Below are 12,426 nucleotides of genomic sequence, written 5' to 3'. Positions count from 1 at the left end.
ATAGTTGCACTGTCACGAGGGAAAAGCCAGTGTAAACAAACATAAAATAGCGCTAATAACATTGAAATATGATTTAGCACCACGGACAGCGGCTATCGGAACCCCCTGCGATCAGAAGTTTCAGGACCATGTTCAAAATTTCATGTAATCATAATACACTGAATTCGGATAATTAATGCAGTTAGCCTATTATCTGGAACTGCATATGATATGTCTACACAATTTTCTATATGATTAAACCCAACAAGAAACACACAACCGTTTCTTCCGTGGCAACGGAGCATCTCTAATCCGTTTCTGTTCGACACCGGATTAGCCAAAACAAATTACGTCTTTCCCGCCCTGGGACAACCCATGTCGGTACGTAAGCTTGTAAGGAAAATTAGCAAATGTAAATGAATAAATTACCGGCCAGTAACCGTATAGGCGATGAGGTATCAGAATAGCGCATGACATCACCGCCTGTCGGTAAAGCGCACCGCTCGATCCGGTGTCCTCATCAGTCTCTCTTTCACATACGACCAGGGAGAGGGTTAGCCTATTGAGTTTCCCCCCATGCATCTGCCGCTGGAGCCCCAAATCCTAGAAAGAGGTTTCGGACATTGGACATGGAGACGTTAGACGCACGATTTCTCGTTCGTGCGCCAAGTCACAACATCTGATTTGAAAGGTCAGACTGTGAGTGAGCGACCTGCAGGATTAGTTCTAATGATTTTAATTACAAACCTTGAATCAATGAACTACATTTATATTAAAATGACCATAAAGTGGTCCCAAGGGAAATGTTTTCTCCTCATGCGTACATGTTTGGAGAGTTAGTGGAAGCGCATAATATAGTCTACACACTATCCACACCAACTCTCCCACCAAATATGCAGCAAAATAAAACAGCAATATTAAACAGTGAAAATACAAGCCTAACATGTCCTAAAGGATCAGTGACCCAGCCTACTACTACTACTCCTACTCTTTAAGCGCACGTGCCCACTCGATCATTTGGTGCAGTCATGCAATTAATTTGTGCACAAAAAGTACAATACATGCAATAACCGTGGGGCGAGAACACTCAGTCTAAAGGTGCCTTATACTTGGAATATTCAGCCTATATATGCATGGTACGTTTAAATAAGGTTCACTTGACCTGTCCTTGAGCGACCTTTACCCACCTACTTTGCACAACACACTAACGCCTGCGGTCTGGGTAGGGCTCGCGCGGTCGCTAGCTGATGCGCTCGACCGCTGCCTGCTTCCGCTGCTGAAGCTGTGGTGGGCAGGTGCCAAGTACTGTAGTCTATAAATCCCCACGCGCGCGCCGTGGTTTTTCACGGAATTGAACTGCTTGCAAGCTGGAGCTGGTCTATGATTGTTGTCTGCCTCCGGCTATAGGGGATATTTAGCGATATCCCTACCTCAAAAGGTGTCATATTTCTGGTGTGGTGCCACTTGTTATTAAACACGCAGAGGGAACTGTCAAGACTAAATGTCAGACTTTGTTTCAAAACGTTAATGATGAGAATCATAACAGAATATGATTTTGATAAATAATTCGTTTTATGCAGATTTTGTATTTAAAAGGACACAAATCAGATGCCATCTGTATCACTGATGACATCCTATGCAGTGCACTCTCTCCCTACCACTAACACATGCATGCACGCCTTTACAGTGAGAAGTGAGAAGTGAGCCCACATGCAGGTTGCACACCTTCAACTTTCCCCTTGTCCAATGATGAATAATAGCTGTTCTCCACAGTCCAGAAGCAGGGTCTCCTCCAAGGGATAGGGTTAATGCACTCTCTGCAGACCTCTCCGTTTACTTCCACATACAGTGACATTGTTTCAGGGTTGTCCTCTGAAGGTATAGGCATTCTGCCATTGGTCACATTTTACAGGCTGCCCAAATGCAGTATTTCATTTCACTGCTTCAATAACACTGTGAAGAATTGCAAAGATAAGCATTGTTCTAAATGGATCACTCTGTTAGATCTCCTATCGCTATGGGTCGCCAGCAGCTACAGTGATGATACTGAAGAAGTGTGACCATTTATATCTGAGGGATGGCCTGGGTGACCTCAATAGAAAAGATGCAACCTCTCTCTCTCTCTCCATTTCCCAAAACTCTATTCCAACACAGATGCCATAGGCAAATGTGTGTGTATGTGAGTTTCTGCGTGCGTGCGTGCATGTGTGTATGGACCCTAATTGACATTAAATCATCATGCAGAATCAAGTGGGACATTGAAAAAAAACCTTGTGTCCTTTAATCAGAACTCTGGACAGTTCCATGATAGTTCAATATTTACCCTCGTCCGGCCAATAGTGTGAGAGAAGGTTAAATTGTCATGATGACATTTCGTGATAGACAACCCCTGTTGTGTGTGTGTATCTGTTGAGTTGAGTATTATTAGATTTGGAGGGGATAATCTAACCCCATCTGGTGGGTCCAACAGAGTAGCAGGGAATGAAAAATTGGGTCTGTTTAAATCCAAATGAGGGCACATTTTTTGACAGATTTGCAGGGGATTTGGACCAGAGGGTTCATTCTCAGGGGGATGTGGGCTACTATACCACACAATGGCCACACTGTATCCCTCCACAACGATTTCAACATCCAATATCAACATACCCAGTTATACATTTTATAATTTAATCTGGTTTATTGGAACTTGACTTCTCTCTGAATGCAGTTTGCATTCTCACTGAATGACCCTTTTCACTGAGGACAATATACTGTATGTGTGACACAAATACCAGCTCTGTGACTGCTTGTAGAGAGAGAGAGAGAGGGGGGGGGAGGGGGAGAGAGGGGGGATATATATATATATATATATATATATATATATATATATATATATATATATATATATATATATATATAGAGAGAGAGAGAGAGAGAGAGAGAGACAGAGAGAGAGAGAGAAAGAGAGAGAGGGGGAGGGAAGGAGAAGACGACAGACAGAGATTAGCCTTGTTTACACCTTGCGCTATGTTAGTTTCGTGATCTGATCAATATGATCCAATAACTATCTGATCAAAGTTTGTTGCATCAACACATTTTAATAAAATGTGTCTCTTATCCCTTCTTCCTTACCCAGTGTACCCTCCACTGTGTTTGAATTGTGAACAGACTAGCCTGACCATGTAGATCTGTTAATACTTGATTGATATCCAGACCCAATGCGTGCCTGTCTTTTAATCATTCTGTGTAAAAATGTGGGCAAAATCGGAATGTGGACAAGATCAGGACACAGGGCGCATGTTAGCACCAGGTATAAACAGGGCTAGAGAGACTGCACATTTTTTTACCATAGTACTGTATTATAATTCGAGAAGGGAAGGAGAGGGGGAGGAGGACTGGGTTAGGTGTGGGTGGGAGGAGGGGATATAGAATAATGCACTGATGACTTAATTTGCCATTTACAAGGGCGTTACTGATGTCCACAGTAGTCAGTCTCCTGCCCATGGGCGTTATAAAGGGTAAAGGTTAATTAGTTAGGGAAGAAATTTGATCAGGGGCGGGCAGTTAAAATTTGATACTCAGACAGGTAATTCAAGCATTCCCTATTGTCACCTCAATCAGACCTATATAAATCGTCTCTGACGGACACCAGTCACCGCATAGCCTTACTCGTCTCTTTTGGATCAACGACCGGGCAAGAACCTCAACGCGGTGAGTTGACTTTGCGCTCTGAACTTAACTCAGAGCAGTCATTCTCTGCCACTTTGAGAGATATAGACTGTTGTCTTTTTTTTATCATTCGCTTCGTTTGTGTTTATAATTAGAAGTTTACTTGGCTTTAATGTTTACACAAAGGATGCGGTAACAGCGTATTAGACAAAGTTCTGCCATATTTTATTTTAAGGAAGTATCTAATTCATTCTTTGCTATCCGTTTTAGCAAATTCTTTTACAGTGTTTCAGTATATTGATTCCGACCAAGATGAGTCTGAGGGCATACTAAAGATAATTTGCCAGTAGTGGTATTTGGAGTAGGCCTACCTAGCTCAGATCAAGCAATAGGCTCTGGGGAATTACTGAGAAAATATGTCAACACAACTGTTATGTGCATGAGCTAAATCAATAGACCTTAGCCAATAGTTATGACACGCATATAGCCTATGTTTTATAGGCCTCTGAAACTGTGCTTAAAAGATGCTATCCAAATAATTATAATATTCTGCACCAGTCAGAATGCCTTGTCTTCAAAGAAGAAGTATGCATTGCTGTTTAGCCTACCTGACTAAATGTGTTAATAATTCACCACTTTTGTTCATTCGACAGGATTAAAATGTCGCTCTCATCTATCCTTTCCGCTGATGCCATAGACGCTGCTATGAAGGACTGCCAAGGTATCATCTTCCACTCATATCATTATTGCTTTCTTCATTAGATTCCTTCACCGCATTAGTGATAGCCTAGGCTATGGGCAGATTCACTATACTAAATAAAGTCAAATAAGGTAGTCCATTGTTGATGTCAAACAAAAAACAGAAGTATAGGCCTACTTAGGTGGATCAAAATGAGGCCTATTTTAGAGAAAACACATGTAGGCTACATAGACTCACACGAAACCCTCAAAGCATTTAGGACAGAATAGATAGCAGTTGTCTCTGTCAGTTTTTGTCCCTAAATGTATCAGGAAGAATTATAATGCAAACAATTGTCTTAATTTAAATGGAGTTTTTGAATAAATCAAAATGTGATATGCCTATGAGTGAACACGACTAGACTAAACAGATTAGTTGGTTATTTGAATCAGCTGCAACATGGTCTCAGAGCATTTCATATTATTCTGTGTGTAAATCTGAGACTCCATTTAGAGTGATGTGTTACGTTTCGTTTTGTAGGCATTCATTTGCGGATGTCCATCAACTATTTCACATGATATGTTATTAATTGCAATTCGTGTTATATGTTACGAATTTGCAAAACGTGCAGTATGTTACGAACTTGCAAAATGTACAATATGTTAGGAATTAGCAAAACATATGATATGTAATGAATTCTAGCTAGGTGGATAGGTGGCTAAAAGGGTAAAGGTTAGGGTTCGTGTTCGCGTTCTTCCACAAGCCCTACCTCCACTTCCTCGTTAACGACCTGTACCAGAGCTAAGGCCGAACACGCCTGTTCATTTTTTCTCATGTCATCCTTACCCCATCAGCACCGGACTCCTTCAACTGCAAGAAGTTCTTCCAGCAGTGTGGCTTGACCAAAAAGAGTCCCGCGGAGGTGAAGAAAGTCTTCGGGATACTGGACAACGACGCCAGCGGTTTCATTGAGGAGGAGGAACTCAAGTGAGTCGGCTACAATTGTTGCACTTTTAGTTTGTGATAAACTAAAATCTTTGTGTTTTTTCTACTACAATAATTAGGCCTAAAGAAAATAGCCTATATATTGTTATTGATGCCGCATAGCCTATATCAAAATGTATCTATCCTCTGTTGGCCCTAAACGTGTTAGGCTACCTGTCATTTTGCACAGGTTAGTGTTTTTTGTCACGAATCTTGTTCTGGAGACAGCTCTGCAGTGGTCACTAGCTTACACAGCGACAAAGTCATAAAATCGGATTTGAAACCTAACTATAACCTTTACCCTAACACACTGCTAACCCTAATGCCTAACCCTAACCTTAAATCAAGACAAAAAGCTAATTTATTACATTTATTTATTTATTTTTTTACCCCTTTTTCTCCCCAATTACGACATATTCAATTGGCAGTTAAAGTCTTGTCCGATTCCTGCAACTCCCATACGGACTCGGGAGAGGCAAAGGTCAAGAGCTGTGCGTCATCCGAAACACAACCCTGTCAAGCCGCACTGTTTCTTGACACAATGCACGCTTAACCCAGAAGCCAGCCACACCAATGTGTCGGAGGAAACACTGTACACCTGGCGACCGTGTCAGCGTGCATGCACCTGGCCCACCACAGGAGTCGCTAGAGCGAGATGGGACAAGGACCTCCTGGCCGGCCAAACCTTCCCCTAACCGGACGACGCTGGGTCAATTGTGCGTCGCCCTCATGGGTCTCCCGGTTGCGACACAGCCCGGTATCGATCCAGGATCTGTAGTAATGAAGCTAGCACTGCGATGCACTGCCTTAGACCGCTGCGCCACTCGGGAGGCCCTAAAAGCAAATATTTGTTTTTATGCATTTTTACAATATAAACAATTTTGACTTTGCAGCTGGCCCATCTAGCGGAAATTGCTCAGTTCTGCCTCAAGGACTTATCCCAATCAACGTCAACCTAACTTTGCTTGAAAGTAGGCTACTTCTTGAAGATAGGCTTTGTAAACTAGCACATCTTTACTAGTGCGCCCCCATCAAGAGATGGTCAATTATCATTACTTAGTTCATTCACGAGTCCTGGGGGTCATAGGTGCCTTTTGCACTGTAATGACGGCATATTAAGCCTGCTTTCAATAAGCATGTCCTCTACAACTCCTAAAGATGTTTTATTTGTTCTTCTTTCCAGGACAGATCCTTGAGGTTAAAATCCTCTTTTAAAAGGGTGACCACCATAGTCTGTCTAAGATATATGGATTAAACAATATCCATTCATCATTAATGTCTGATTGGTTTTTCTTTGTTACCCAGACAATACTACTTCCTCAATATCTGAAGGGTTCTGCTGCATTGTTGCCGGTCATGGCAACTGTGTAGAATAGCCACATCACAGTAAGCACGGTATGTTAGTGGTCTCGGTGTGTGTGTGTGTCCGTCTCAGATTCTTCCTCCAGAGGTTCAACCCCGGGGCCCGTGTCCTGACTGAAAAAGAGACCAAGGCCTTCATGTCTGCTGCTGATGATGACAGCGACGGCATGATTGGAGCAGATGGTGTGTATCTTACACTAGTTTGGTGATGATGATGATGAAAATTATAAAGATGATGATGATCACAATGATGTTGTTGTTGTTGATGATGACGGCGATGAAGAGGTGGATGAGAGTGATGTTTGATTATGTCGATGGAAGTTTGAAGGAGTGATCTCATTCGATACCAAATCAGTTGAGATTGTACAGGTCTGAATCTGGTTGCATTATGATAGTAAGCAGATTACAGAATGGTAATTGCCAATGGGTAATATAAATACTTTTTACAGTTCTACATTGAACCTCCTCTGTCAATTGCAGTCTAAATTACAATATGTAGTGTAGTGTCTAGGTAAAATATTCTCAAAAGTGCATCCTTTCAATGATTCCTTGAGTTGGTTGAGATGTCACTATGTCCCAAATGCATTAATTGAGTTAGTTGAGATGTCACTATGTCCCAAACCAAAGAGCCAAACCTAACGTGTCTTTTCTCTCTCATATTCTGGCTAATTATTTATCTTCCTGTCTTTCCTTTCTGCCCACAGAGTTCCAGGCCATGGTCCTATCCTGAATACCTGTACAACACCCTCCAGACCTCTTTCTCCTCGCCCCACTCCAGCGCTAGGATTTATAACTTTACTTTTCCATCTGTCAATCTATTTGGAAACATGTATTCTTTTTTTGCAAGCCTCCGGTTCAAACTACCTACAACTCACTGATTTTTATTTTTGCTTTTTGCATATGTTTTAGACAGGTCATTCATTATATTATTGCCCAAAATGTATCACTTAACCAAAGTACTGAGAAAATAAAATAATAAAATGCATTCTAAAATCTCCTCCTTGGTTACTGACTTTTTACTCAAATATGAATGGTCCTGAAATAATGCCACACAGTGTTGCTATAAAATGCCATACAAAGTGATAACTCTATTGGACAGTTTGCACAGTATTGTACAGTACAGTGTCCATATTAGGACAGTCTCAGCAGGAGTTGTTTCAGCCTCAGTGTCTCTTGTTCTCTACAGATGTAATGAAATGCCTCGAGACTGTGAACTTATATAAAATATAATGATTATTTATTATTTTATTTAAGTTCACAGTCTCAAAGCATTTCATTATATCTATACAAAACATAATTCCTGCCTAACAGAAGCTCTTGAAAGATAAGATTGAAATGGGGTCTCAGTGAGAAAGTGTAACAATAGCCAATGACTGTATAATCACAGGTGGAATTATGGTAGCCTGGTCCCAGATCTGTTTGTGCTGTTGCCTACTCCATTTCTGTCCTTGTCAAGCCAAACGGTTTGGCATCACAGTAAGTGACACAGAGCTGGTATGATAGCACAAACAGACTGGCGCTAGAATTGGGGGGAATCCTTAGGATGGGTGTTCCCAAGTTAAAATCTCAGTGGGAACATTTTGAGATGTACATTGACCTTGACCTTGATAGACACCTGAGGGTCACCATGGCAGGATCGTGTGACACCTGACCTAAGCTTTGTAATAAAGCTGTCTGACATACTTAGTGTAATAGAATGGTATATATGCATTACTCATCTCATATGTATATACTGTATTTTATACCATCTACTGCTTCTTGCCTATGCCGCTCGGTCATTGCTCATCAATATATTTATATGTATATATTCTTACTCCATCTCTTTACTTAGATTGTGTGTATTAGGTAGTTGTGGAATTGTTAGATTACATGGTAGATATTGCTGCACAGTTGGAACTAGAAGCACAAGCATTTCGCTACACTCGCAATAACATCTGCTAAACACGTGTATGTGACCAATAAAATGTGATTTGATATGATTTGATTTATAGGGCCACAGATAGGAGGGCAACGTACACAGGACCGAATCCATGAAGATACTCTATGTACACAGGATTCACGTCAATCTCCCCCTGACCTCAATACATGATTTGAGTTGAATTGTTAGGATTTGGCCCAAAATTGTATTGACATGGTGTGAGACAATTCAATTCTATGTTATTGTGTATCATTTACAGTAGGCGTGAGACGCTCTTTGATTAGGTTTGTACCTACAAGCAGTGTTGACACTCAAAGATAAATGATTACTTGTGAGAACTTGTCACTGCTCTGTGCACCTGCATGCATTTAACTTAATCTCCACATTTAAGAGGCACATTGGATTAGAACTAGTAACCACAAAGAAACAACACCCTGTATTACAGGAAAGCAGACACCCAAATACTAGAGCCTCGCCATTAAATGACACGTTTTTGCTCAGAAACCTAAACATTGAGGAGAGAACCTAGCCATTATAGAGCGCAGCCATTGACAGAACATAGTTCATACCCTTGTATTGAGACAACCAGAGTACCAGACCTTTGGAGACCCAGTGCCAGACACACCGTGGTATTCTGAGAGCGCCAAGTCTAGGTCCAAAAGGCTTCTTAACAGCTTCTATCCCCAAGCCATAAGACTCATGGACAGCTAATCAAAGCCCCCCCCCCCCCCCCTCTCTTTTATGCTGCTGCTACTCTCTGTTTATTATTTATGCATAGTCACTTTAACTCTACCTACATGTACGTTTCCAACAGTCTGTCTCTGTGTTCTCTGCCCATCCCATTCCTGACCTGTTTCCAACAGTCTGTCTCAGTGTTCTCTACCCATCCCATTCCTGACCTGTTTCCAACAGTCTGTCTCTGTGTTCTCTGCCCGTCCCATTCCTGACCTGTTCCCAACAGTCTGTCTCTGTGTTCTCTGCCCATCCCATTCCTGACCTGTTTCCAACAGTCTGTCTCTGTGTTCTCTGCCCGTCCCATTCCTGACCTGTTTCCAACAGTCTGTCTCTGTGTTCTCTGTCCATCCCATTCCTGACCTGTTCCCAACAGTCTGTCTCTGTGTTCTCTGCCCCTCCCATTCCTGACCTGTTCCCAGCAGTCTGTTTAGATTGGCTTCTAAGGACACCGGAGCACCATAACACCAAGCCCTACAAACCCACACCTGGCTACTCATTCGCCAGCTGCTGCACTCTCAAACTGTATTTAATCTCTAATGAAATTATGGGCATGCCACTACACTGTACTGTAATTAGAGTGCAGCAATGAGATCAAGCCAGATATTTCTAGTTGTAGGCTAGTTTTGACCAGGAAGTTACTACTTTAAGAAGTTTGAAGAAAAATAGAAAAAAGTAACAAATGATTAAACGGCAGCAGTAAAATAACAATAACGGGGCTTTATACAGGGGTACAGAGTTAAGGTGCGAGGGTACCGGTTAGTGGAGGTCATTTAGGTAATATGTACATGTAGGTAGAGTTAAAGTGACTATGCATAAATAATAAACAGAGAGTAGCAGCAGCATAAAAGAGAGGGGGGGGGGGGGGGGGCTTTGATTAGCTGTGCATGAGTCTTATGGCTTAGGGATAGAAGCTGTTAAGAAGCCTTTTGGACCTAGACTTGGCGCTCTCCGGTACTGCTTGCCGTGCGGTAACAGAGAGAACAGTCTATGACATACAGTACATCACTTACAGTAGGACAGTGAGCTGTACTCTTTAGTTCAAAGGATCACACCACCTTATCAGAATCTGCTCTCCAGGACCACAGGAGACGCACACAGAGAAGAAAAGAATGGTGTGTGTGTGTGCGAGTGCATACATGCGTGCAGTGTGAAAGAAAGAAAGAGAGACAGCAATAGAGTCATCTTCTGTGACTTGCCTTTCAATCTGCGACCCTATACTGTAAGTGCTCGGGGAAGTGCAGGTCGGGGGGAGGGGGACAAGGTTGGGGAAGCCAGTGGGTAACACAAGCTGCTGGGTGGGGAACACAATGGAACCGAGCGGTGACCCCTGTTGGGTCAGCAGCCATGACTGATAAACAGAAAGGAAATGGAACACAACAGGGTCATGGTCATTAATCACCAAACAGAAGAAAACAGACTGAACCTGTCCAATGGTAAATGCTTAGTTCCCTTTTCCGTTGCAAAAATGTTTTCCTTTGCATGCCCCAATGAACAGGACCTAGAATCGCTCTGCCTGCTGCATGGGGACAGGGGAACAAGATCATGTGACAGGCAGATTATCATGGCTCAAGGGCAGCGGGAGAGAGAGCGAGAGGCAACTGTGATGGTGAGATAATGCCCAGTAGACACAGACAGTGCAAATGTGGGGGAAATGTCAGTCAGCAAACAAGATCCTTTGCTGATACAAAGGTGGATGGATGTGGCTCACTGAACGATGTTTGTTTGACTTTAGATTCAAAAGCATGACAATAAATATATTTTCTACAATATATTGCGGAGACAAATGACAAAAAAGGCTAATCCACACATGTAGTTGGAGCATGTCCTACACACCTTTAGTTGTATTAACACAGCAATTAGATTGTTTGTTCTCAGATAATGTAATTGTGGCTAAATCTAGGCTAATCATTCTTAAATATCTTCAATAAAAGTATAGCCCTCTGTCCTACATTATAGGAGACTGTAGACACTCTCACTGGCCGAGGCCAACAATGTTGTTGTTACTCTATGTTAAACACTGAGCTAGGATTCATTCATGTTTTTGTTCCAGGTACACATTTTGGTCAGTAGTCTGTGATTATGACAGGCTAAAGAGGGGGTTTTGTGTCTGTATGTGTGCACACACTGTAAGGACAGATTTAAAGGGATACTTCTGGATTTTGGCATGGTATCTGACTCTGTGGAAGTAGACAAAGGGCCTCATTGCCAAAATCCTGAAGTATCCCTTTAAGTATTCAATACAACGCACCAAAAGGCCAATAGGTTAAAGCCACTTGTAGCATCACTGAGGGGATTTCTGTGAAGATCCAAGCAATATGGTTAACAAAAGGGTATGAACCCTTGAGTTTTATTCATCTTTATAGGCTGTGAAAGATGCTATCAATTCCTGCATAAAAGCACAGACGAACTGAATCGCTTGAAAAAGGCCAAATTTGAATTGTGTCTGCTGCACATGCAGCTTTCACAGCTGAAAAGTTTAATTTGTTGAAGTTACTGATTTGAAGTTACAGATTTCTATGTGCTTCAAGTTATAGGGGAACTTTAACGAAAATGTATCATTTGATATTGTGATGCGATCTATATTATTGTAGGGTTAGAGGCACAATATCAAATTATGTCATTTCTACCTGAAAGTTCGGAATCTGAAAACCCAACACAACCAAACAGCATTTTATCTGTCCTGACCCCTATGATCTATGTGACTGATTCCCTGTCTAGGGTTAGTAGATTGAAACTAGAGCCTGCCCTGCAGGGAGATTTGACTGGCTTCTTCAATGATGCTGTGAAATGTAGGTTAATGTTGACCAAAAGACAGTGGCCATGTTCGAGATCCATAACGCATTGTGGGTAAATGGTAACTGATTGATCTACAAATAATAATGACTAGTTATTTATGATGCAATGGGGGATTTGTAGATCAGTCAGTCGGCAGTCACCTGCACTGTCAGCTGCAATGTTGAACAAGCCCCCTGTCAAGGGTTAGTAGGTTGAAACTCAAAGTCTGCCCTCCAGGGAGATGTGACTGTCTCCTCCAATGATGATGGGAAATGTAGGCTAACGTTGTTGACCAAAAGACATTTAGGATATGAGATAAGTGGGTCTACTGGGAGGGCACATATAG

The 12,426-nt window shown here is 42.0% G+C and overlaps 1 protein-coding gene across 1 annotated transcript; it reads left to right on the top strand.

The window, feature by feature from the left end:
- Positions 1-3,414: 3,414 nt before the first annotated feature.
- LOC139365097 (parvalbumin 8) lies at positions 3,415-7,590 on the top strand. The gene is made up of 5 exons (XM_071102474.1): positions 3,415-3,669; positions 4,281-4,348; positions 5,161-5,293; positions 6,726-6,835; positions 7,357-7,590. The coding sequence occupies exons 2-5, from the start codon at positions 4,288-4,290 to the stop codon at positions 7,380-7,382; spliced, it is 330 nt and encodes a 109-aa protein (XP_070958575.1). The 5' UTR covers positions 3,415-3,669; positions 4,281-4,287; the 3' UTR covers positions 7,383-7,590.
- The last annotated feature ends 4,836 nt before the right edge of the window (positions 7,591-12,426 follow it).

This window comes from Oncorhynchus clarkii, chromosome 13, assembly GCF_045791955.1.
Source record: "Oncorhynchus clarkii lewisi isolate Uvic-CL-2024 chromosome 13, UVic_Ocla_1.0, whole genome shotgun sequence".
In the NCBI taxonomy this organism is placed as follows: Eukaryota; Metazoa; Chordata; class Actinopteri; order Salmoniformes; family Salmonidae; genus Oncorhynchus; species Oncorhynchus clarkii.
This window is presented reverse-complemented; position numbering and strand designations above follow the sequence as displayed.

Bases quoted from the DNA above. Each gene is read 5' to 3' on its own strand.
- LOC139365097 (XM_071102474.1), top strand. From the start codon at position 4,288: ATGTCGCTCTCATCTATCCTTTCCGCTGATGCCATAGACGCTGCTATG. The intron at 4,349-5,160 runs GTATCATCTTCC...TTACCCCATCAG, and splicing joins TGCTATGAAGGACTGCCAAG to CACCGGACTCCTTCAACTGC. The intron at 5,294-6,725 runs GTGAGTCGGCTA...TGTCCGTCTCAG, and splicing joins ATTGAGGAGGAGGAACTCAA to ATTCTTCCTCCAGAGGTTCA.